This window comes from Narcine bancroftii, chromosome 13 (genome assembly GCF_036971445.1).
Source record: "Narcine bancroftii isolate sNarBan1 chromosome 13, sNarBan1.hap1, whole genome shotgun sequence".
Classification (NCBI taxonomy): Eukaryota; Metazoa; Chordata; class Chondrichthyes; order Torpediniformes; family Narcinidae; genus Narcine; species Narcine bancroftii.
Window position 1 is genome coordinate 8,985,433 of NC_091481.1, and position 27,350 is coordinate 9,012,782.

General features: G+C 42.2%; 1 protein-coding gene across 6 annotated transcripts in view; it reads right to left on the bottom strand.

Moving 5' to 3' along the window:
• The window catches only part of plxna4 (plexin A4), a 544,272-nt gene that overhangs the window by 166,271 nt on the left and 350,651 nt on the right, over nt 1-27,350 (bottom strand). For all 6 annotated transcript variants that reach the window (XM_069908052.1, XM_069908051.1, XM_069908053.1 and 3 more), the window contains exon 7: nt 21,334-21,487. In XM_069908052.1, the coding sequence (XP_069764153.1) occupies nt 21,334-21,487 (154 nt within the window). The remainder of the gene's footprint in view (nt 1-21,333; nt 21,488-27,350) is intronic.

Below are 27,350 nucleotides of genomic sequence, written 5' to 3' on the forward strand. Positions count from 1 at the left end.
ATCATGTAAAAGTCGACCCTTGTTTCCCTCAGACTGGCGCCAGCAAGCTGGAAATCCCGACGCCTCAGTGGCAAACTTACGCCTCAGCTCCTGCCACCCACCCATCGGAACTCCTGATCCGGCTAACGAAGATTCTAACCTCAGTCCCGGCCACCTGCTCATCAGAGCTCTCGACACCTCAGACGACGCAGTCAAAAGCAGTATCCATGTAACAGTCGACCTCAAATTTAACGTTAAAAATTAATCTACATAATCTGACTTTTACAAAGTATATATGGTAAATTCCCAAGATACTTCAGGTTGGAAAGAAATAAAGAGACTCAACCTGAAATTGAGTAAAGGGGGAAAAAAGGGGCCTCTCTCTGTAGATCAGCTCTGGAGGAGGAAAGATATTGGGAATCAGATTCTGCGCTTTTGGGAGACAGCTCAGTGGGTGCTGATGCTTTTGTAGCTTTGGGGCAAAACATTTTCCAAATTCCTGTTTCGATGGCTTATGCTCTCACCCAGCATATAGACACCCCCGGTAACCATACAAGAAGCAGTTTGTACACAGAACAGAGGACAGCAGCAGTGAGGTGGCTGCTCGCCAGGATAAACAGGCTGCTTTCAGCTCCTGGGATGGCTCAGCGACTGGATGGTGGTGGGGACTCTGAAATCGTGTACCATTGACAACAGACTGGTGCTTCTTGGAGCTCAGCCACAGCTCCTCTGCTCTCTGATTGCCTCATCTATCAAAGTGTCTGTTGGGGGCAATCACTGAAAGATTGCCAACTCTGTGGTGCCAAATGTTATCCAGGAGCTTCCACTGATAGTTTCTTTCTCTCATCATTGCTATAAATAAGCATTCCTCTTTGCTGGGATCCAAAGAGGTTCAGTCCTCTCCAATTCGTACCTTTGATGTTTCTTTAGTTTTTAATTGCTGTCGACCTCTGCCATCTCGAGTACCTCGACGTTAGGGGTGTGAGCGCTCCAATGGATGTTGAGGATGGAGCGGAGACAACGCTGGTGGAAGCGTTCTAGGAGCCGTAGGTGGTGCCGGTAGAGGACCCATGATTCGGAGCCGAACAGGAGTGTGGGTATGACAACGGCTCTGTATACGCTTATCTTTGTGAGGTTTTTCAGTTGGTTGTTTTTCCAGACTCTTTTGTGTAGTCTTCCAAAGGCGCTATTTGCCTTGGCGAGTCTGTTGTCTATCTCATTGTCGATCCTTGCATCTGATGAAATGGTGCAGCCGAGATAGGTAAACTGGTTGACCGTTTTGAGTTTTGTGTGCCCGATGGAGATGTGGGGGGGCTGGTAGTCATGGTGGGGAGCTGGCTGATGGAGGACCTCAGTTTTCTTCAGGCTGACTTCCAGGCCAAACATTTTGGCAGTTTCCGCAAAGCAGGACGTCAAGCGCTGAAGAGCTGGCTCTGAATGGGCAACGCTGCTGAAGATCCAGCTGCGCTGGATGGGTCACGTCTCCAGAATGGAGGACCATCGCCTTCCCAAGATCGTATTATATGGCGAGCTCTCCACTGGCCACCGTGACAGAGGTGCACCAAAGAAAAGGTACAAGGACTGCCTAAAGAAATCTCTTGGTGCCTGCCACATTGACCACCGCCAGTGGGCTGATAACGCCTCAAACCGTGCATCTTGGCGCCTCACAGTTTGGCGGGCAGCAGCCTCCTTTGAAGAAGACCGCAGAGCCCACCTCACTGACAAAAGGCAAAGGAGGAAAAACCCAACACCCAACCCCAACCAACCAATTTTCCCTTGCAACCGCTGCAATCGTGTCTGCCTGTCCCGCATCGGACTGGTCAGCCACAAACGAGCCTGCAGCTGACGTGGACTTTTTTACCCCCTCCATAAATCTTCGTCCGCGAAGCCAAGCCAAAGAAGAAAGAAAGAAAGAAAGAGTTTTTAATTCCTGCTTTTACACAGTCCCTTTGAAAACATGATCTACCTTGTCCACCTCTGTGACTAATGCACACTAATCTCACAGTTCTGAGATCACGGAACTTGACTATAGCGCAACTAGGATGCTCTGTCATTGGCTGTGCTCCTACATTATGGAGGCCACATGAATAGTATTGCTTGCTACTTTGCCCTGATTTCTGTAATGAACAATACGAATGCTTATAACATTGTAAAGTTCCTTACAGTAGCATCAGTTTTCGAAAGTGACAGCCATAAATTGACAATGGAACAGCAAGGCTTGAAACACGTTCAGACAAACCTTCAGGTGCATCTGAAAGAGCAGAGAGATTCAAGGATAGAATTCGATAGTGTTAAACAAAAAAGTCTGCAGATGCTGGGGTCGCGTACAATTCACAAACATGATGGAGTTATCTAAACTTTTAAAGAATTTTAACGGGCATTTCTAGACAAAACAATAAGATAGAGTCAGGAGAGGACTGGAAGGCACGTCTGATCCTTACGCCATCTTGCCACGCCCCCCAAGATGGAGGAACTAAAAGGTACAAACACAATAATGGAGAAACTCAGCAGGTCAAACATTGTCCTTTATATAGCAAAGGTAAAAATACATCACCAATGTTTTGGGCTTCAGCCTTTAAAACATCAGTGATGTATTTTTACCTTTGCCATATAAAGGACACTATTTCACCTGCTGAGTTTCTCCAGCAAATTTGTGTATTTCTTAGTATTCAATATGTTGAGATCTTCGGTACATGATAGTACAATGTGCTGTGATAAAAAATCAAAGAGATATTTTCAATATTTCCTTATTTCTTTGGTTAGCGTAAGATGTAAAAGGGATGACAATTTATTATGAGAGGCTGGAGAGACTCGGTGGGTAAGGCAGCATCCATGGAGAGGAATGGCCCATCTTGTTTTGGGTCTGAACCCTTCTTTGTAACAGTATCAACTCAAAATATTGACTGTCCATTTCTCTTCATGGATGCTGAGTCCCTCCAACCTTTCATCGTTTGCTCAGGGTCCCTGCATCCTGTGTTTCATTTGACCATTTGAGCCCATTAGATTTGTTGGATCAAACACGTTCATGACTCCACCCATCAAACAAAATGTTGTCATGGCGAAAGGAACCTCTTCCTTTCGCTGAGTTTACGATAAGCAACAAGCACCTCATTTTATTCTTACCACATTCCCATCTACTGCCCCAAGATTCTACCATGCAATGTTAGATCTACTAGTTAATAATTATTTGTACCACCATATGCTGTCATGTCCTTTCACATTCAACAGCCACGACCAGAAGTTCATCAGTCAATACTGATCATTTCCAGTTACAAGGTAATTCATCAGGGCTTAAATAGTGAACCCCTAAGGAAAGGCCTAAGCAATGATATCTGTCAAACCATCAAAATAATTGGTTAAAAAATGGCGGCACTACTAGATCTGCTATAACGACAGCACTGCCAAAAGTGTGGACCCAGGGGAGTGGGCATCAGAGACACAGTGCTACTCTGCAGGGTCTTGTCACCCAGTTCTAATGCCTATAGCTCCATATAGGTTTTAAATGGACTGTAAAGGGCCAACAGTGTTATTTATTAAAATCCATGACAGATTCCAGGGGAGCAATGGACCAATGCAGGGCACAAGAAACAAGGAGAACATTCCTTATTGAGAAGGAGAAGCATAGAACAGTGACTATTGGAGCAGCACAGGTAGATGTTCAGTGGGGGAAAGCAGCAGGTGGTTGGTGACTTGCAGTCAAAGGACTCCCACAGGCTGTGGACTGCTGGTGGATTACAGTTGTAGGATCCACACAGGCTGCGGGATGCTGGAGACTGGCTTATGGGAACCAGGTATCTGAAGCAGGATTCGAGAGGGTAATGAGGGCAAGAGGCTCTCCTGATGGCCTGGGGCGCTGAAAGATTCCTGATCGTATCAGAGGTTTGGATCTGGAGCTCAGGTTGCCTATGGCTTGAACAGGAGTCTGCGCAACTGCAGAGACTGCGGGAACGATGGGGGAAACTCCACGGACACATAGTGTCTCTGAAGGGATTCTCTTTCACCTATTGTTAGCGGTGCCGGGCAAGGCTCGTGGCGACTCTTTATTTGCCTGATGGCAGAAAAAAGGTGAAGGACCTCATGTATATAATATTTTAAATGTATTATTATATGACAATAAAAAGAACCTTTGAACTTTTTTTGAACCTTGGGAAGCAGATTCGATCGTAACTTACATAGGGAAAAATTATGGACAATCAGGAAAGAGCAAGGGATTGGGACTAAAAGGAGAGTTCTTTTAAGGAGTCAACATGAGTACAATGGCTCTTTCTGTCCACCGTGTACCTTCCGGGATTTCAGTGTGGTAAGCTGGCAGTTCACAGATTTACTTCTGCCGATGACATATTTGAACTGACTTTTATTGGCTATAGAACACTTTATACTGGATCTATGCAAGTTATTTCATAAATGTGAGGAATTACATCTCAGCATATTCAGAGGGGATGAAGAGAATATAAATCAGGGAGGAGATGGGACAGGGCAGAATGCCAGAAAACCAGGAGAAATGTTGGAAGGGAAAGAATGCTACAAGGCAGGAGGATATCAGAGGAAATGAAAACCAAGCCAAGCCCTTAAGATTTTTTATATTACTGCACAGTTAAAGAAAACATCTACAAGTAAAAGAGAATGATACAGTGGAGGCTTTTGAATTTTCTGAGAGGACTATCTATGTGGAGGGTTTAGAGAGCTTGGACATTGATGGGAAAAAGGGTGGGTTAGACACAGAAAGACTAAGTCATGGCAAGGAGGAGTGGCTACTGAATGTAGGGCAATGAGAGGCAGCAAAGAAGGGCACAGTGGGCCCGGGGATGGACGATAGATGGTGATGGGAAAGGGAATTCAGCACTTATCAATTAGGTCAAATCAAGCCAGGTCAAAATCTGTTCCATTTAGTGCCGCTTCAAGCCAAGTTTATTGTCAACTGATTGTACAAATGCAACCTGATGAAACAGTGTTCTCAGGTCCTCAGTGCAAAACACGCAGACACACTACTAGACATAACACACACAGACAAACAATATTATGCAGGAAAAGTATTCATATATACAAATGAAGAAGCAATTCCTCAGCCTGGTGGCGCTGGTCCTGATCCTCCTGTATTTCTTCCCCGATGGGGCAGCTGAAAGATGATGAGTGCGGGGTGGAAGGGGTCCTCAATGATTTTGCACTCCCACTTTAGACAACGATCCCGGTGGATTATGTCGATGAGGGGAGAGGGAGACTCCAGTGATCCTCTCTGCCACTCTTATAGTCATCAATTTGGGTGGGGGAGGGGGGGGTTGTGAAAAGTGATTTAGTAAAAATGCAGGTGTCAGAGCTTCACCATAGGCTACTCCTATGGTTTTGCAGCAGGACCCCTCAAAAAGATTATCAGCTCCTCATTCACCAAACAGCAATTGTGAGAAAAATACCTTTCTTTAAAAAAAAGTGAAATACCTTGGGACATCCTGAGGTCAGGAGAGATATTAAGAAATACAAGTCAACCTTTATTTCTTTAGCAGATACAATAATTGACAACAAACTGACTATCAAAAAAAAGCAGTCGCAAAAAGGAATTATTCATCTGGTAATGGAAAAGCGATTGCAAGCAATTATCCAGCAATCTGAAAATGGGCCTCCGTTTTGAATGTCGTTCCCACCTACTTCGAAAGGGAAGACAGTTATACAGCCCGACACTAGTACAATAGCTGATGATCATTACCAAACCCAATGTCTGATCTAAATGTCTTTGCAAAAGATGGTGACTGACAGCCCCATTAACATGACACTTAATATTAGTGATGAAAGCCCTTAAGTGCACTTAGCTGTTAAGGACATGGCAATTACTCTTATTTTATCAAAAATTTGATTCCAGATTATTAACTCAGGATTAAGTTTTTTTCCCTCTCTCCCCTCCTCTCTACTCCACCCTGATTTTATTTAAAATATTTGTCACTACCGTTTTTAAAACCACAGAACAACGGTTAGCGGCAACGATCAGGACCAGGGTTCGAATCCCACACGGTCAGTAAGGAGTTTGTACAATCTCCCCGTGCCTCCAACCCTTCAAAACCTACTGGGGGTGGTAGGCTAATTGGGTGTAATTGGGCGGCACAGGCTTGTTGCCGTGCTAAATAAAAAAATGAAAAGAGAAAAAGTTTTAAGAGCCAATTGGTTGGGCCTCACTAACTGGGATTTTCCTCCGAATCAAACTGGATCTCAGAGGGAAGAATAATAAAGAACATTAAATGTTCACTAAATACCCTCAACATCCCACAGCCAATTTAGCATACATAACCACTTGATCAGGTATAGCAATCAAACACCACCACAATCATCCATTCTACTGACTCTGGTATTCAAATCTGTCCCATCTCTCTCCACAGGCATCGCTGTCCTGGACCCTGGATATAATGGACCATGAACTGCTCGACTATTTCCATTTACACCTTGCTAAAGCTCAGAGTACAAATATACCATTAGGTATGCAGACTTGTCCTTGCATCATTGGTGACCATATCAGTCAATGACTTGTCACATTACATTTTACAACTTCAATGAACATCTATCAGATCCACTTCAAAATCACTCCTCTCTCTCTTTAGTCCTGAAGTCTATTTTTTAAATATAGTTTTTACATGGGGGCTGTCACGATAATTACTTGTCTATAATTTCCACACTTACCCTCTGTAGTGGCTGTTCAAACAAGAAAGACATTTATACTAAAATACCTGAGTCATGGTTATTTCGAAGGCTGGATGTTGGTCAACATCGATCAAGACGTACAGCGTCCTGCATTGCGGGAAATTTTTGAAAATTTCCCATTATGCAGCAGCTGAGCAAAAACCAATAATAGAGAGGTTTCGTCTTTTATGGAGGATATATATATATATATATATATATAGGCCGCACAACACCGTGAGCCAAAGGGCCTGTACTGTGCTGTAATGTTCTATGTTTGCATTCCCATATCCATTCATTCTCCAGCAGGTTAGGGAGCCTCAATGCTTCCTCAAATCCCTCCCTTAATCCTTCATTCTCCACCCTTGGAAGAAATCTTTCTGACTTCTGGATGTCTCTCTTAATTCTCCACCATTCAACCCCTTGATCTGCACAGTAATTCTCCCTTCTGCATGGTGCCTCAGGATAGTATTGAGTTTGATGTAAAATAAATGAATTATTATAAAAATACCTAGCAACATTGACTATAACCAATACTAACTGCTATTACCTCTAAATCATTGCATTTGCATAATCCTTCTTGGAATGAGTTCATTAACTCCAAAAGAAACCTGGATCCCAGATCTTCAGACTATAATTGAATTATTTGGGCAATTACACTAGTATATACTGTAGTCAAACAGAGAGGCATTCATATTCTAAACCCAGGATTATACACATCACTGTAAAATAAATTCAAGATGCTCTTCAGCATTTAGATCCTACTAAATTCTTAAAAATATACTTATTTTTCAAATACAAACTTTAAAAAAATTCAGTTTACACCTTAATGCCCTAAATGTGTGAAGCCCATATCTCACATGGTTGTGCAATGATTACAGCATTACGAGTTTTATTCATCCAGTGTTCATTGCAGCAAGAAACAACCTGCATGCTCTTCTGAGGAAGGAAAAATAAATTGGCAGGCTACACGTACAATGGAAAAGTAATTTCTTGTTCCAGAAACTCCAAGTGTATCTGTGTAATCAGGCAGCAAACCAAGCATTTTTTTTAAACTTGAAAATTTATCAATGTATAAAACAAATTGCTCTACCAGCAGGTTAATTTTACTCAGGGGAAACATCACTGAAGCACCATCATTTGCAAATGATTGATTGTAAATAAATATATTTATAATTATCTAATACTGGCACATTATACTTAAGAAGTGCAGGTGAATTTTTAACTGGCACAGAGATGAAAACACTGGAGTTGATGATCTATTCATGAATTTTACTGCATTCAGACAGGACGTTCCAGGACTACATTTCTGAAAATAATGAGCACTCAAAGGGAGGCCAATTAGTGCACTGTCTACAGGGAGAATGGACACAACAGGAGCACAGGAATCATTAGGTAGCTATGGGATATTCACAGGGTTAACCACACCCAATAAAACATTCAGAAAACCAAGTGCTGGAGGAAAGAAATTCAGGGTTCCTGCTCCAACTTAACATCAAGGAGTGACATTCTGTGATTCATAAATTTTCCCATTGGAAATTCCAAAGCTGTGTTGGATTTTTGTTGAGCAAGAGTATTACAGGATTACTGGATTGGACTTGACCGTGGTAAACAGAATTGAGGAATTGATCAACCGAGGCAAGGACTTGATGACCTACTTTTGATTCCATGTGAGAAGGTTGGCACTGCATTACCTAGTGAAATATATTCAACTAAACATGAATTCCATCCTTAAAATGGGTCTGGTTTTAACAACCATTAAAATGTACATCATTAGTTTATTTCCTTCATTATTATGATTGGATTCGAGATATCATTAAACAACTTTTAAAATGGTGGAGGAAGTCTAATAAAATGTGCAACTTGATTGATTGATACTTAGTGACACTCCCAATGCTGTGACAGCAAATAATTGGTAATATAATTCAATGCATTTTGTTGAAAAGGACAAGAAAAATGCAATCTTGCTAATATAGCACAGTGGCTCACTGCACCCTGGTGAAGGGAGATCGTACTTCACTGACGTCACAAAGAAGTTACACACAAAATGGCTCCCTGCAGCACAAATGTAAAGTCCGAATGTGCAGTTATAATCAGGCTTTTTGAATTCATCAGTTTGATTGATTGTGGCTAGATTTCAAATGTTGAAAGTTAACAAGACACCAGCGGGATTAGAAATTAAGCAAATTTGGTATCCTCGAGGAGTAATTAAGGAAAAGCTTTCAGAATGATAATAGATGAACCTATCCTTGAAAAGTGGTCAGGTAAATACCATTTAACAAGGGCTGGTGGCTGGCTGTGTCCTCCTTATGATACAATAGAGTGGAGGGATGTCTCTGATTAGATTTTAGACCAATGACAAGGGAGTCAAATGGAACAACTTCTGCTCAAAGTCATTTGATGATTTTTGAGACCTGATCAGGCCTTGTGTTTGGGATCCTTGGGGAAGTGCACAGGAGGCAGTAATTAGGGCAACTTACATCAGTGGTGGTGTTTCCAAATCCAATGGTCAAATTTGCAAAGAACTCTAAATAGGGAGCGATTTGTTCATTTAATGTGGCTACTTCATTGCACAGTAGTAGAAAGAAATTACTCACTTTTAAGGTGATCATAAACATGGAAACAGGAAGACAGTGTAAAGGAATATGGATGGGTTCAAACAATTGAAAGATCAGAAGAACTAAAAGGTTAATCAACAGATGGAACAAACACCTACGGAGGTAAAGCATCCTGCGAGGCAGAGTTTGTTGCACCCCTCCCTCCAATTCAGAGAATTGTGAATTCAAATCTTACTCAAACACCTGAGCATAAAAATCTGGGCGATGCTCCAGCCCTGGAGGGAGTTGACTGTGCTACTGGGTAAGATGTGAAATGGAGAGCACAGGTGGCATGGTTGGCATAGCAGTTAACAAAATGCTGTTACAGCGCCAACAATAGGGACCGAGGTTCAAATCCTGTGCTGCCTGTAAGGAGTTTGTATGTTCTCCCCGTGTCTGCATGGGTTTCTTCAACATACTGGCGGGTTGAAGTTTAATTGGGCAGTACGGGCATGTGAGCTGAAATAGCTTGTTACTGTGCAGCACATCTAAAATTTAGGACTTGTATGTTCACCCAGGGGGATGGAAAATATCCCGTCAGTTATCTGGATCCAGTATCTAGATTCTAGAGCAACATCTACCCTACACTGAAAATTAATGATTAACAAGATATTATGATACAGGGACTAATGGGAGCTTGTATCTATATTGGCTGTTTCAATTCCTACATCTGTATTACAATAATTTCATTAGTTGAAATGTGAGTTGGTGAATCTTGAATGGGGCTATAGAAATATGAGTCATTTATATAATTTAAGAGTCCATTAAACGCTGCAGGGGGAACCCAAGAAGTTTCAGGAGGGAGGGACAAAGACTTAACCACCAACCTTTCATTGATGGAATTTTCTGATGAGCTGCTCTGGAACAGAAATATGGGAGTCATGTGTATGAATGATGAAGGACTTTTTGGAAATGAGCAGATTATTTTCTAAATGGAGAGAAAATTGAAAATACCCAGATGCAAAGTGACTTGGGAGTCCTCGTGCAGGATCGCCTGAAAGTAATCTTGTATGTTGAGACGGTGGTGAAGAAGGCAAATGCAATGCTGCCATTTATTTAAAGAGGTATAGAATAAAGAGCAGGGATATGGTGTTGAGGTTTTATAAGGCACTGGTGAGACCTCACGGAGTTTTGTGAACAGTTTTGTTCTCCTCTTTTAAGAAAGGATGTGGTGATGTTGGAGAGGATGATACAGGAATGAAAGGATTATCATTTGAGGAGTATTTGGGCGGTATAGCTGGCTTAGCAGCCAGCGATCAGGACCATGATTCAAATCCCACGTTGTCTGTAAGGATTTGGAACGTTCTCCCCGTGTCTGCGTGGATTTTCCCCAAGGGCTCTGGTTTCCTCCCACCATTGAAAACATACCAGGGGTTGTAGGCTAATTGAGTGGCATGGGTTCATGTGGCAAAATGGCCTATAATCATGCTCTATGTCTAAATTTAAATCTAAAAAAAATCCTTTCACACCTCTTGGCCTGTATTCAGTGGAATTTAGGGGAATGAGGGAGGATCTCTTTGAAACATTTAAATTGTTGAAAGCTTGGAAAGAGTAGGTGTAGAAAGGTGGTTTCACGTGGTGGGAGATTCTAGGTCAAGAGGGCAAAACTTCAGGATTGAAGGACATCCACCTAGAACAGAGATATGGAGGATATTTTCCAGCCAGAGGGTGCGGAGGCCAGGTCATTTAGTGCATTTATGGCAAAGATTGATAGGTTCTTGATTTGCCAGGGCATCGAAGGTTATGGGGAGAAGGTCAGGCAGTGGGGCTGAGTGGGGAAAATGGATCAGCTCATGATTGAATGGCAGAGCAGACTCAATGGGCTGAACAGCCTAGTTCTACTTCGATGTCTTTATCCCATTCACACTGATGTTTAGAACTCCCATGTCTGACTCACTTTCTATTGAGATCCATAAAAGGAATTACTTTTAATGAATATTTCACAATCTAATTTTTTCAATATAATCAACTTCTCATAATAAGCTGTATTTATTGCTGTCTCGGCCAGATGCTGGCAAAAAACATTTAAATAATGCAATGCTTGTCGAGGATAAAGCAATAGTCATTCATCCTTTGGATAGCATGAATAATTAATTGCTCAGGATTCAGCTAAGATTTCTGTAATCAAGTCGCTGCTTGGAACTATCAAAATTTGCTATTGGATATTAATTAATGAAATGATCTGTAAATATTGCAGATGTAATTGGCAATTGAGTAATCATTAATCGTCATCTCCTTTGTGACTCCATGCATAGGAAAGCTGTAGGCCGGCATTTGTGACTTGTCATCTGATTTATTTGAAGAGAGAGCAATTAAAAGCAGACGGAAAAAGAAAATGGCCTGCTCCTGGTGCTAGAGTAATTGGATAAAAGGACTGTTTTCATGAATTTGGAGCTTTAGACAAATAAATGGGATCAGGAAGTACTGGAAATACACTACAGGTCAGGCACTGCCTAAATCGAGAGAAATAGTTCATGTTTCAGGTCAAGCACAAAGAAAATGCTGGGGGAACTCAGCAGGTCAGACAGCATCCATGGAAAGCAATAGATAGCTAATGTTTTGGATAATAGCAAGAAAAGGACAGGTTCCTGAATAAAAAGTTGGGGGAGGGGGTGGAGAGGGAGGAATGCAGACTGGCGGGTGATAGGTGAATATAATTTGGGGTGGTCGGGGATGGGGGGGCGGGGGGGGGGAAGGAGCTAAGGTGTGTGGTAAGCCACTGTTATGCTATGATTGGCTGTTGCTGGCTGGATACAGGGAGGAACATCCCCAGTTGAGAAGGATAAGCAAAGGAGACGTACCTACAGACAGAGGACTAGTGAGGGTTTCAGTGGCTAAGGACTCACACAGGCTGTGGGCAACTTGCGGTCAGGGGACCTGCATAGGCTGTGGGCTGCTGGAGACTGGCTCATGGGAACCAGGTATTGGAGTCAAGATACAAGAGGGTGCTGAGGGCAAGAAGACCTCCTGAAGGGAGTCAGGGACTGAAAGCTTCCTGATCGTGTTGGAGGTATGGACTTGGAGCCTGGCTTGTTGGAGGATTGAACAGGAGTCCGTGGGACTACAGAGGCTGGAGGAGAATCCATGGGCACTTGGTGACTCGGAAGGGACTCTGTTTTTCTTCTCTTTTTCTCTTACTGTAAGGGCCAACAGGCAACATTAATGGTGACTCTTTGCTTACCATCCGGTAGGCAGAAGGTGATCTCATGTGATATTACATGTTCTGTCCTAATGCATGAAAATAAAGGAATCTTGGATTTTGAATTGTCCAATTACACCTGACAACAATATTTTTAAAAGATTTGCTTCCTGAAAAAAAATTTTGGGATTATGATAGATGACTTCAAGATGAACACAAAGCTAATTTCAGATTGTTGTATCATGTAGAAAGCTGGAGAAGCATTAAATTAACTTTTATTGAATTTAGCATGTTTAATCGTATAACAATGCTGACACACTGACCTAAAAATGTTTTGCCACTGATTTTCATTAATAGTCGGCCAGCACTGATAAATTTCAGTTGCCCTGATATTGTTTTTCCATGGTTGCAATGTCCTGGTGAAACCTTTCACCATGTTCGTCACTGAATGACCAGGGAAGAAGTCACGTGCAAATGCAGAAAATGAATTTTCAACGACGTTGCACTTCATGATTTTGTATATTTGAAGTAGACTTAAAATATGACAAGAAATCCCCAAAATAGGTTGTATCTAAAAAAAATCAGTAGATGCTAGGAAAATTTTAAGGTAATTTTCTTGATCAGTGGCCTAAAATCCATAAAATACACCCAAAAGTATTCAGGAAGCAAAGATTTCATTGTCCAGTGTCATTTCCACAGGAGGAATATTTGGTCCCTAATGTTTTGTTACCTGCGGTTCTGTTCTGAATTTTGCTGTACCCACAGGAACTGTTTGTTCTGTAAGATCTGTTTAAACTCTGATTCAGCTGCACCAATTGCCCACGATATGAAAAGAAAATGCACATACCTAAACTATTGATAATGATTCCTAATTGATGACTTAAGTCACTGGCTGACTTTGTCCTACCTCGGTATTGTGTTTTTCCGCCTGACTCATTGATTATGTAATTACATTCTTTTACCTCATTGACTAGGTAATTATCGTCCCTTACTGCATTGATTGTGTCATTTACTGGTTTTATACAGGAGAGATGAACCATGCAATTGGATTTCCACAGTGAATTGCATTGAATGTACTGGATGGAAAAAGAGTTAACCTCGTTACTGGAGCTGAAGTCGAACATGTTTGTTAAAGGTTCTATTTATTCTAACACTAACCCTCTCCAAGGTAAGAAGCAACCATCTCCAGCACTGTGGGAACCATGCATCACTTTTACTTTGGGCGAATACTCAAGGCAGGTTACCAAAAGCGGCAATATAGAAGGCAATTGGAGCAGCCGCACTATCTTGGGCATGCCCTCCACTCCTCTTGCTAGGTAACAGGCCCTTCACCCCTGGTTCAAAGTGGAAATGTTGCAGACATTCTATTGGCCCTCTATTATTCCCAAACAATGAGAAACACAATCACAGGACAACTTCCCATGAAAATGACTTCTTACCATGTGGCACCTTAGGAATCCTGGAGTGCAACAGAGGCCTGGTGGTGGTTAGTGATCTTCGATTGGAACCCTTCTCACTGGGAGATAGATGAAGCATTAGGGAGAAGACTTAAGTTGGGACACAGAGGGCAACTAACCCAACACAATGCAAGACCCAGTCTACCCAAAGCACAGTTCATCTAATCCACAGCTCACCTGGCCAATGGTTTGATGCAGAGCACATCCAAATCACCACTAACCTTATCTGTGGGCCACGATATAGATGAGCCAGTATAAGGCTTATCCAATCAACCAGACTAAACACTGATCACTTGACACAAGAATCACTTGATGCATACACAACTCATGACAATGTCCATTTGATACTTAGCCCAATACAAGACTCAACCATGAACATCTCACCCAAACAGACATTGATCAATTGGCAACCAATTCTGCTTTTTTTATTTTTAACCATCTACTTTTTTAAAAAAAATGCATGAAATAGTTACTCCTCCCCTTCTCTCCATCTCACCTCCTCATTTCAACCCTTATGTCTCCCCTGGGCCCCGTGGTTTAAAGTGCCCTCCAAATGAATAAAACCTCTTAACTGTCCTGCTCCATCGCAATACATCTCACGCAGTTCTTAATGAGCAAAGATGCCTTCTGACAGCAGAGAGATAATCTACACAAAAGACAATTAATCTATCTAAGTTTTGCAGAATATTTTCCTGTTAGCACTGCTCATTGTTAACCATCTGCTCCTGGTTGTTTTGACAGCCTTACGAAATATCTCACTTTAATGGTCTACAGATAGACACCTCGAGCAAGACTTCCTGATAGGCTTGGTTTTATGCTTGGGGGAAGATTTGTATTTCAGGATTTGGAGAAGTCTTGCCTGAAGTTTACCCTGACTGTGCAGCGAGATACAGTTCTAACCACATCATCAAGTGGGGCCGTGGTGGGGCTCATAAGCAAGAACGATGAGTCAGCTTACAGAGAGGAGGTGCAAACACTAACAGACTGATGCAGAGACAACAAAACAAAGGAGATGGTGGGGACTTCAGGAGTGCCCGGGGTATCACTCTCTGCTGACTATCGACGGTTCCACTGTCGAGGTAGCCAAGAGCACAAATTCCTTGGCATGCACCTGGCGGAGGATCTCTCCTGGTCCCCCAACACCAAATCCATTGCCAAGAAAGCCCAACAACACCCCTACATCCTTTGGAGGTTGAGAAAAGTCCAGCTTCGGCCCTCACTACATTCTACAGGGGATGCATTGAGAACATCCTATGTAACGGCATCAGGAACTGCACCATCCCAGAACTCAAATCCCTGCAGCGGATAGTAAAGACTGCTGAGAGGATTATTGAGGTCTCTCTCCCTGCCATGATAGACATTTATAACGGCCACTGTTAACGGAAATCTATAAACATTGTGAAGGACTCCACACACCCCTCACACAATCTATTCTCCCTCCTGCAATCCAGGAAGAGATACCAAAACATTTGGGCCCTCACGATCAGATTGCAAAACAGTTTTTACCCCTAAGCCATGAGGCTTCTGGACTCAGGGGACACAGAGCTAACATATGTAACATGACATTTATAACTGATATGTTATTTATAAAAAAGTTTCTGTTATAATTTAGCCAAGTAAATAATCAGCTCCATGATCCGGAGAAACGCTATCTAATTTTCACTGTACACTGCAATGGTTATGGTATGAATGACAAATAAATGCGAATTGACTTGACATGAATCTTTGATGAGATGTCACTTTTGCCTTTCCTTAACACAGTGAGCCCAAAGAATTTGTCTCACTCACTGTCCTGGGTTGATGATCCACTGTCAGCATTTGAGAACATTATTCAGATTGCCCTTTCCTTTCAATATTTTCTCAGGGTAACAAGCTACGTGGTTATGTCCACAGGGGTTGGCTTTGCAGAAGGTTAAACTCCACCTTCCCAGTCGGAGCACAGGTGGTCCTCCTGGCCTCCTGACCAAAATTTACATCTTCACCAAACACAGATGTCAAATTAAGTTTATTGTCATTTGACTGCACAAGTACAAACCGATGAAACAGCGTTCTCTCAGTCCTCAGTGCAAAACACACAGACACATAACCAGACATAGCACATATACAGACAAATAATACATAGGGGAAGCATTCATAAATAAAAAAAAATGAGTGTTTTAGATTGTTCATGTGAGCTGTTCCTTTGGTTGTTCAGCATTCTCACTGTCTGGGGTAGAAGCTGTTTCTCAGCCTGGTGGTGCTGGCTCTAATACTCCTGTATCTCTTTCCCGACAGGCATACTTGAAAGATGCTGTGTGTGGGGATGATTTTGCACACCCTCCAGACAATGATCCCGGTAGATCATGTCAATGGGGTGGGGGAAGCAGAGTGGAGAGAGACCCCAGTGATCCGTTCTGCCATTCAATGTCTTGTGGATTGACCTCTGATCCATTTCTCTGCAGCAACTATACCACACTGTGATGCAGCCGGCCAGGGCGCTCTCAATAGTGCTCCTGTAGAAGGCTGGCATGATGGTAGCTCTGCCCGTTTTAGTCTTCTCAGGAAGTGCAGTCATTGTTGCGCCTTCCTGACAAGTGAGGAGATGTTATTGTGTGTCCAGGATAGGTCAGTAGTTAAGTGGACTCCAAGGAACTTGGTGCTCTCTACTCTCTCCACAACAGAATTATTTATGTAACTTCCCACTTTCACAATTCAGCTGGTTATTGAGAAAGAGGTCCATAGAGCAATGACCTTGTGAAAAGAAATGTTTCAAGAAACCACTTCCAAATGAGATGCACAGCATCCACTGCACCTGACCGAGGTGACAGAGGTTGGGTTTTTGTATGTTTGCATCCCCCAAATCTCAAACACGGTCGCAGCAGTACATCTAACCTCAGCTCTAACTGGTAAATTTTACTGAATTGAATCAGCCACTTGCATAATATGTCTACAAGAGGAAGTCAGACATCTTCCTTGTGGGGACTGACTTACCTTCCAACACCCAGAAGCCCTTTTGACCATTTACAAGGCAAATGTGTGGAGTTTGATGGAAAATCCTTCACTTGCTTACATTTGTGCAGCTCTAGACACTTGACACCATCATACACAAGAGCAAAAAATAAAATAAATATAAAAGGATACATCATTAAATATTTTCACAGGAGACACACAGGTGACTTCAAATCCTGAAATCTGAAGCTAAATACTATCTCCTGGAGGAACTCAGTGCGTCAAGCAGAATTAATGGGAGAAAAAGGAAAGTAAATGTTTTGAGCCAAAATCCTTTGTTGAGTTTCTGTGAGGCTGATAATGGCTCTCATGATCCTAGGTTACCAGCCAGACTTGACCCATTTCAATTTGTCTACCATCCAAACATATCTATGGCAGATGCCATCTCCTTGGCTCTCTACTTGGATGCCAAGAACAACAATGTTAAACTACTGTTCATAGAGTACAACTCTGCCTTCCATTACATCTCCTTCACAAACTTCGGGATCTAGGCCTCAACTGGAACTTTGACTTCCTGCTCAACACACCTCAATCAGTGAAGATGGGTAACAACATCCTCTCCATGATCACATTCAACCCTGGTGCTCCTCAAGTTTGAGTTCCCAGTTCCCTCTTATATTCCCCCTACAACCATGACTGTATACCTAAATACATTCCAAATACATCTTCAAACAACCCAGTAGTAGGCCGGGTATCAAATAATTATGAGAAAGAATGCTTAAAGAGATTGAAAATCTTGTTGCATGGTGCCAAAATAGCCTCTCTCTCAATGTCATTAAGATGAAAGAGATGATATTTGACTTCAGGAGAGGGGGCAGAGCCCACATCCCTGTTGACATTAACAGTGATAAAGTCCTACAATTATCTACCCTGGGTCAATAAATCACACAAACACCTATACTTTATTCAAAGGAAAAGCAATTTCAACATGTTCCGCTGTCACTCAGCAACTTCTACAGGGGCATCAGCGTCAAAAGCAGACTTGCGGGCTGCCTCACAGCATGGTGCAGAAGCTGCTCTGCTCACGATTGGAAGAAGCTGCAGAAGGTCGTGAATGCAGCTGAGATCATAATGCAAACTTTCTCCCGTGCCGTGGACTTCAACTACATCTCCTGCTGTCTAGGAAAGGCAGCCAAAATAGTGAAAGACCCACCACACCTCGTACACACTCTCTTCTTCCTTCTCTGATCGGGAAGAAAGCTTAAGAGTGTGAAAGTGAACATTAATAGGCTTAAAGACAGTTTATTTCCCGCAGCCATCTGTCTCCTGAATGACCCTCTTGGGTGCTAATTGATCTTGTCGTCTGTAATGGGTGCTCCTCATATGGTTGCATGAATGTTTGAGATAGCGTCTACGTGCTGTCTCACTGTATGAAGTATTTTGTGATCATAAATCTTAAACTTGCCCAATGATCTCCACTCCACCTAGCCATAATGTTTGTAATTTAAAATTAGTCTTTGCGATGTTTAATGTCTGCTTGAGAGACGGCGAAGGCTCAGTTTAATAGATCAACTGGAAACCAAAGTCTTCAACCATGAAGAATTCCTTCAAAACCCCAACTTAAACATCAGGTTAATTTATGCCACTGAGTCAGAGTGAAAACATTAAATCTGAGCCAATGCAAGAATGAAAAGTCCTACGGCTTGTAAATTCCTGGTTTAAATTGAACATATTCTTTCAATCAACATTGATTTTCCAATGAAAACTAAGACAGCTTTTATAAATCTAATTTAATCATAAATTTGTTGATAATGCAATTTTATTGACACCAAGACATTTCCCCATTTAGTACGTCTATCCACCACTGCACATATTTCCCACTTAATTACTTTAATATTTATTTGTGTGCCTCTGTATTTTAATGTAATCGTGGCTGGCATTCAGGACACATCAGCTAGTCTGAGAATCTAGCCAATGAGATCATTTAAAATGTAATTAAAATATTGACAGGGAGGAAAGCCTGAAAATTAATATTATTTTTCCCATGAAAGATACTGACTCAGTAAATGACATTGAGAAATTGCATCAGTTTGAATTAATCTGCTTTCAGCAGTTGTAAAGAAAGCAAGGGTTAGTATAGAGATGCTTCTCTATTCTAATGGCACAGCATCCTCCAAGCATTGGAGTCCCTGCAAGTGATCACGAAATTTTACTTGCAAATCAGATTTCTGATCTCTTACTAAAATGCTGTAGATGCTGTATATCTGAAACAGAAGCACAACAAGGGCGGGGCGGGGTGGGGGGGACACATTCATCGGGTCAGACAGCATCTATGGAAAGAGAAAGAGTTCATTCTTTCCAAAGATACTGGCTGATGTGCTGAGCGTTTTCAACATTTGTTTTAGTGTCTTAACTTTTCGATGTCACTTCCAATCTCATAGTGAATTACTCATGATGAGTTTCTGATAACTGCAATTATTTTAAGGCCTCAAAATTATCATTTTTTAAAAATACAAGTTTGCACCATTTTCAAAAAAATACGTTGAATTTTTTTTTTTGAAAATTGGAAGGTCCTGTGTACAATTGCCCTGGAGGTTTGTGCAATGTTATCTGGAAGAGAGCCTTCAACTAGCGGACATGGTCCTTCGATGGATAAAAGCCTTTGTGCAATTGTTTGTTTTTCCACAGGCCCTTCCAGCCCAGGAGCCCATGTTGCTAAATACCCTAATTAACCTATAACCCTCATAAGTTTTGAATTATTACTTTTTAACAACTGATAAGATATTTTACAGGTATGAGCATGAGTAATGTAAAGATTTGAACATAATTTTGTTCATGTTCCCCATGGACAGCCAACCACGGCCAAATACAACTAGAAAATAATGAGTTATACTGCAGTAGATATTTCCCTGAACTCACCAACAACCAAACTGTAGAAATTGCGCGGATGGGCACAAAATCATCTCAAGTTCAGTGGATAAACCTCTCCCATTACCCAGCATAAAAGTTCTGGCATCGCTCTTCAGAACTGCCAGAACACAGTCCGACAGAGTTACACACAACAAAAATAGTCCTACTGTAAAGTCTGCAACTTATTGATCAGGTGTCAGCTAAACTGTCAAACCTCAATTTCAGGCAGCAATCGATTTTCCTGCTAGGTTAAACACAAGGTACTCGTCCAAACATCCAGCCTTTTGGACAAGCAATGTACATTCAGATAGCAATTTCCTTTCCACTTACCTTAATGGGAGCAATCCATTTGAGTACAATTTGCTTGTAAGAAGTTTCAGTTTACTGCTATATTTTCAACAAACCTTCCAAATCACAATGGTCTGTCAGTGAACGTTAAGAGGCTTTGAGCTGGGAAAGCATAATACTTAACAGCAAAAATTGCAATAGCATCTGGGACTTGGCTCCATAACATACCCTATGACAATCAGGTGCAAGGCCAAGCATCAAATGCCAGTCATAAGAAGCCTGTAGCATTTCTTTATAGAAAGGGTTCTTTCCCTACATTATGAATGTTGTGAAATAAGAGCAGGAATAGGTGACCAAGTCCCTCAACTTTACGTTAATGTTTCCTTTGAGCATGGCTGATCTACCCCACAACTCAACCCATTCTCCAAGCCGCATTTGCCCTCAATCTCCCAATCTTACAAAAAACACTATATACCTCCACTGGAGCTTGCCAAGAAACAACCAGGAGCACGGAGAGGCAGTCAAGTAAAGAACTTGTACTGGATGCTCCTTTTCTTTAGTAACAGGTTAAATACATTTCTCAGGGACATCATTAGCAATATTCTGGGTGAAGGTGTGGAGATATGTATCCGAAAACTCAAGGCCATGTTTGGTTGGGATAGAGGAAAAGCTGATATGCACACAGATAATGTATGCACTTCCATTATATATTCCTCTGTCCAATTTAGAATGGTCATTTCCCATTTTGTTGCAGTTCTTCCATGGGGCTGGCTGTACTTTATAACTGTTACTACATCAGCCTATACACAAAGATGTTAAAGAGTACAGCAACACAAAATAAATTAAGAGAAGGGGAAAATCGCGACTCTGGGTCAGGAATGGGGCAACATGATTAATGAGGCATCCTGGAATGATTGGTGGGGAAGGCCTCCATCTGCACTGGAAGATTTGACAATTCTGGTCTTTGACACAGCAAATTCACACGCGAGGTAATGCACAACCGTCTGCTGACACCATGGTTGAAGTAAAAACACAATGCTAAAGAAACTCAGCAGGTCAAACAGCGTCTTTTATATAGCAAAGATAAAATACATAACTGACTTTTCGGGCTTGAGTCTTTCATCAAGGCGTGGAAAAACGTTGGCAGGCGACTGAATAAAAGGGTAAGGGGGAGACACCTCCTCACATCCTTTTTATTCAGATGCCTGCTGACATTTTTCATACCTTGATGAAGGGCTCAAGCAACCAACGTTGGTTATCTTTGCTTAAATAATAAAGGACCTGCTGAGTTTTTACAGCATTGTGGTTTTAAATCACATCTGTTGCCCTCTTGACTATGCCAAGGGAAGCTCTGCACCCCTGTGACTCTGCCTTTTACCTTCATCCATTAGGATTCGTGGCACCTCCCTCTCCGCCGGAGAAATGCACTTGATAATATTCCCCATCACCAGGCCATCCATCTCTGTAAGGTCTTCAAACGCACAGTTGACTCCCGCGGAAAGCTCGGGCACATTGTGAGCCTCCAGCACCAGCTGAGAAAGGGAACAAATAGCATTATAGGTCGTGGAAGCTCAGAGTAGACACCAATGTGCAAAAGGGTGTGATCCGACCGATTCAACAGCGTTTTGTTTCATTCAGCACTCCCTCCCCTCACCTTTCCTTTCCCATCGGCTTTTCTCTTTCAGTGTATGGCTGATGAATAGCTGTAATTTAAGACTGTGAGAAGGATAAATTATTGGAGAGCTGTGAATAAGACTGTATGAAATAGGGTCAGGAGTTGGCCCTTTGAGACTTCTCTATCAATTATCAAGATCAGGACTGATCATCGACCTCAGCATCACTTTCTGCACTACTTCCACATCACTTGATTCCCTTAATCTCTCAAAATCTATTGATCTCTACTTTGAGTACGCCTCAACAACCTGTCGGGGTAGATAATGCGATCTTGATATGGAATCCAGACTTGAAAAGTTGTCTGACCATTTCTGCCCATGAATGCTAACTGACCCGTTGAGTTCTTCCAGCAATTCCTTGACTGCTCAAGGTTTCAGTAGCTGGGCCTTTTGTATTTCTTCAGGTAATGCACTGGTCTCAGAGTCCAGCAGTTTTTTTTCACCTCATTCCTGAATGGCCAATCCCTTATTATGAGAATGTGACCCTTGAAAACTCAGACCTCCTTCCCTGCATCCATCCCTGTTAGCCCTGCAAGAATTTTGTAAGTTACGATGAGGCAAGTGAAATTTTGTCCCCCAAGCATGAACACACATCATTCCTTCACCAGTGCTGTGTCAAAACCATAGAACTCCCTAACAGCATTGTGTGTATGTAGTTAAAAATACACCAAAATGCTGAAGGATCTCAGCCAGTCTCACAGCTTCCAGAGAAGGTAAAGATATATAACTAACATTTCAGGCCTGAGCCCTTCTTCAAGGAATAAGCAGAGAACAGGAAGGTGAAAGAATGGCCAGGGGAGAAATCCAAACCAAAAAAAAGCATTACTTGGATATGATAAAAGGAGAGGTGAGAACTGATTTTGGCTTTGTAAAAGGAGACAGAGGGAAAAAAGAGTGAAAGAGAGAGAGCTGGGGGAAGGATAACAGGGGGAAGAAGAAGGGGGAAGGGAAGGTTTAACATAAACTGGAGAATTCAATGTTAATGTCATCTGATTGCAGGGTGCTCAGATGGAAGATGAGGACTCCTCCAATTTGCAGGTGGTCTCAGTCTGGCAGTACACGAGATCATGGACAGACATGTCAGCAAGGGAATGGGATGGGGAGTTAAAATGAATGGCCACTGGGAGATCCACGCTATTGTGGCGGACAGAGCCAAGACACTCAACAAATTGATCTCGCAGTCTGTATCCAGCCTCTCCAATGCAGAGGAGACCACAACGGGAGCACCAGATGCAGTAGATAACTTCTGTAGGTTCATAAATGAATTGTGCTTCACTTGGAAGGACTGTTTGGGGACGATATTAGTGGTGAAGGAGGATATAAGGGTGTAAGTGGAGCATGTCCCATGTTCACAGGTGCATTGTGTGTGCACCCACACCTCAGAGACTGCACCAAATTTAAAGAGGCAGTTCACCACCCACCATCTCAAAGGCAATTAGGGATCAGCCAATTCAGCCTGCAAAGTGCATACACTTTTCTTGAATAAAAGTTCATGCAATCATTCAACTCATGGGTTTCCCCAACCAATCAATATTAGGAGCATCAAACAATCCGCTGGAGGAACTCTGTTGGTTGAGGAGTATCAGTGGAAAAAACAGTATGGTCATAGTTTCATGCCAGAAAGTTGACCATTCTCTTTCCCTCACTGATGCTGCTCAACCCTGCTGAGTTCCACCAGCAGATTGTTTGTTGCTCCAGATTCGTGTCTCCAGTCATCTGTGTGTCTCCAATATTAGAAGCATGATTGGCTTTGTTGGGGCGGGGGCAGGGGAAACACTGCCCTCCACCCACATGTTCATCAACAAAGATCACTGGTAAGAATTCACTGACTCCAGCTAACTCAGAGCCCCAAGTCAACTGGGTCAGCCCTGGCCCCACACCATTCAACCGACACCGAAATGGAGCATTGACCATGCTAATCCTCACTTTCACTCTGCGGAGAGGAAATTAATGTGTGCAAAAACAAAATGAAGATTTGTATTTACACCCTTGTTGATGCACAGGTATTGCAGTAGTCACTAAGCCATGTAATGGCATCTCATGTTAACACAGCAATCAAAAGCCTCAAGTCAGAGGCTTTTGTCAAAGTAGAGGTCAACCACATTGCAGCCTTGCAAATAGCTCAGAAATAATCTTATACTATATGTGACTTGCCAATAACCCAGAGAATGTGACAAGGTTTACTTCGATTAAGGGAAAAATCAATGTCATGTGACTGGCCCATCAGCAATTGATCCTCCTCAACAAGCTCCTGAACCTTAACCCTAAACACATCATGGCATCTCAGCCACATGGAAGATAATGAAGTTCTACTGAGGTTAGTCCCTGCAGCATTAATTGTGTTGAGCCTCCACACAGCAATGGGCACTGGTAGCAAATTGGAAAATTACTGGCTTAGTAATCACAGTGCAGTTAAACTCCATTTATTCGTCTTTGTTGTTCTGGACTAGGAGATTTTCCAAACTATGGATGTTATTCTATATTCAATAACAGCACTCCTTTTATTTTTAGATGTTACAAGTGGAATGATAAATATTCCAGTGAATCCTCCACATTCACAGGAAGGGAGGGAATTGGTTAGCGTAGGAGATAGTGCAACGTTGTTGCAGCGCCAGTGACTGGGACTGGCTTAGTCCAATATCTCTTCATTTACTCGTAGTTTTATGGTCGCTTCGCATGAAAGTCTCAGTGCATCTTGGAAGAGAAAATCCTTTCATTTGTTGTTCTTCCAGGAGCTTGCTACGGCTTGGTCTCTCTGTCACAGAAGCCGTCTGTAAGGAGTTTGTACATTTTTCCAATGTTTGTGTGGGTTTTTTCCAAGTGCTCCAGTTTCCTCCCACCATTCAAAATGTACCAGGGATTGTAGATCATTTGGGTGCAATTGGTCAGCAGAGGATCATGGGCTGGATGTCTACATTAAAAAAAAATAAACAGAACCAGATGAGTTTCAAGAGAGCTTAGGAACCAGATCCAGAGACTGGGAAGGGAGTTATGAAGCCTGGTCCCAGAGACTGGGAAGGGAGCATAAAGGGAGTATAGGAACAAGGGTCTTGGTGATTGGAAAGGAAGCGAGGGAACCAGGTCCTTGGTGAGAAGGAATAAAGTACTGGAACCAGGCCCAAGAGTGGGAAGGGATCCCAAACTTTCCAGATTTCCAAATAATCAGATAGCAGATAATCAGGCTGCCTGAACATCAGAAAAGATTATGATGGGATATTTTCATCAACCTGACAGTCAGTGCCTTGTTTTAAAGTCTCCAAATGAATTTGGCACCTATGACAATGCAGTGCTCCATCGGAACTTCACTAGAAATGCCAAGCTGGATTATGGTGTGTTAGGTGTGGGACTTGTGCAAACCATTCTCTGCCCTGGATTATAATAGCCACTTGCCATGCAAGGATACCTGTACGGTCCCTGAACTGTGAGAAAGATGAATTAAACCTCCACATTGCTCAGTGAACAGCAAGAGTCTCAGCATCTCCTGTTGATACAGGGACAAAAGCAAAAAGCTCCTTCTGTTCTGTCTGGCAGCAGGGTCCTGAGTAACCATGGCAATGCCTTTGCTTCAAGCTACTGGTTTAAAGTGACAGCCTCATGTAGACTGACTGGTCTGATGCAGAGAAAAGATTTTTGGCATAGATATGGAAATTCTGATTGTAGTGGACACTTCAACCCTTTCTTTGGCATGGAAGGCCACTCTTAACATCTTGGGTTAGCTTTTGGCCCTGCTGAATCAGGCCAGCAATGGAAGTGCAAACACGACTCTGCACAGGACAGCCAGAGCAAAACAACGCAATTGCTCTGATCAACATCACCCCTTAGACTCAATCCCACACCCTGTCCTTGTCTATCTATTTCTCAGATAAATGAGGGTAGTTTTGACCTGTCTTAATAATAACCTTAATTTATATTGCGCCTCTGACAAATTTAAAACAACATTGGAGCAATGTCACGTAAAATTTGTTGGCAAGCTCCAAAAGAAGGTGAACTTGGTCAAAGAGATTTTAAGGAACATCATTAGGGAGGTGCAATGTACAGTTTGAGCAATTGAGTGGTTTGTCCTGGATACATTATTGATTTTGTGTTGTTTAGTTGGGAATTAATCTTCAATTATGTATGATCTGTTTACTGATACTGTCGATTTGCCTATGTTTATGACCAAAGAAACCTCCTCTGAACCAAAGGATGAAATTCGGTTCTTATTGCATATGGGGATTCCAACATTTAGGTCCTTGGTAGTCAAAGGTAAGGCTACAAATATCCTTTGGAAGACCTAAACTCCACAAACTAATTACACATAAAGAGTTAAACAAGACAGAAAGAGATATTGATCTTATCAATCTGAACTGATCTGAATCAACATCCCAGACATAAATTTCTATGATCCGAATCCCCTCTTCCTTTGCTGGAGTTTAGTATGATATTGCATCATACTGGCTGGTGATTTTGGTTGTTTACACCACGATGAATATTACTGCTCATCCCCCAGACAAAGTGACAATGGAAACCTCGACCAAAGTCTAGAAATCTCAAAGAAGGGGCCTGGCCAGAAATGCTGATTGACTGCAGGTACACCCCGTTTTACGAATACTCAAATTATGAAAATTTGCTTTTACAGAGAAAGCCATGTTTACTTTTATGAAAGGGTTTTCACTTTTATGAAAAATGCAAGCCATTATAGAGGCTGTGTGAGCATCCCAGTGGCCGGAGAGGTGGTCAGCACACAGCCGGCGGGATGGTCACAGGGCAGCCGGCGGGGCAGTCAGCACACAGCCAGTGGGGCGGTCAGCACACAGCCAGCAGGGCGGTCAGCACACAGCTGGCAGGGCGGTCAAAACTCGCTGTCTTCCTGATTCTGGTAAGTAAAACTAACTTTTCATACATTATTTCTACTTTGTACAGGCTGTGTATTTATCAGATCATTCCTGCTTTTACTATATGTTAGTGTTATTTTAGGTTTTGTGTGTTATTTGGTATGATTTGGTGGGTTATTTTTTAGGTCTCAAAAATTTTCCCATAGAAATCAATGGTAATTGCTTCTCCGCTTTCAGGCATTTTGGCTTAAGAAAGGTTCCGTAGGAAAGGTCTAGTTTTGCAAAGAGAATACACCTGTATTAGTTCATCTTGGATGAAAAAGTCATTTCATTATTTGTTCTTCCAGGAGCTTTCCACAGCTTTCTCCAGTGCCTTCTTACTGTCACAGAAATGCATTCTTCTCATATTTTCTTCCAATGGAGTTTCTCAAATGAGAATCCCTGCTGACTTACAAATGATTCTGCTCATGGCATTTCTCAACTAGGTCCAAAGAATAAGCAGTCAATTTTCTCAAGAATTGCGCTCAGGTACAAGGCTTTCTTATTTGGTTTGTCCCTTCCTGATATACAGCACATGCGCGTGTGCGCAGATACACACTCATGCATACACACACGCACAGGCATACATACACATACACGCACGTAGACACAAAAATGTGTGCAGACACATCCACACAGACACATACACACGCCTTTTATTTGTCCTGTTTTAAAAAAAAAACTGGGAAATGCGACTTGAATTCAAGGCCTGAAAATAATAGCCTGTCACTTATAATTTCCACCATAGATTGGAGAGGCCTTCTTCTCTTCGGCCCCAAATTATAATTCAAAGCAAGTGATGTTGGCAGGTTGTGCTGAGAAATAATTTGCTGTTGGAATACAAAGCCTGTCACTTTTTATCAGCAAAT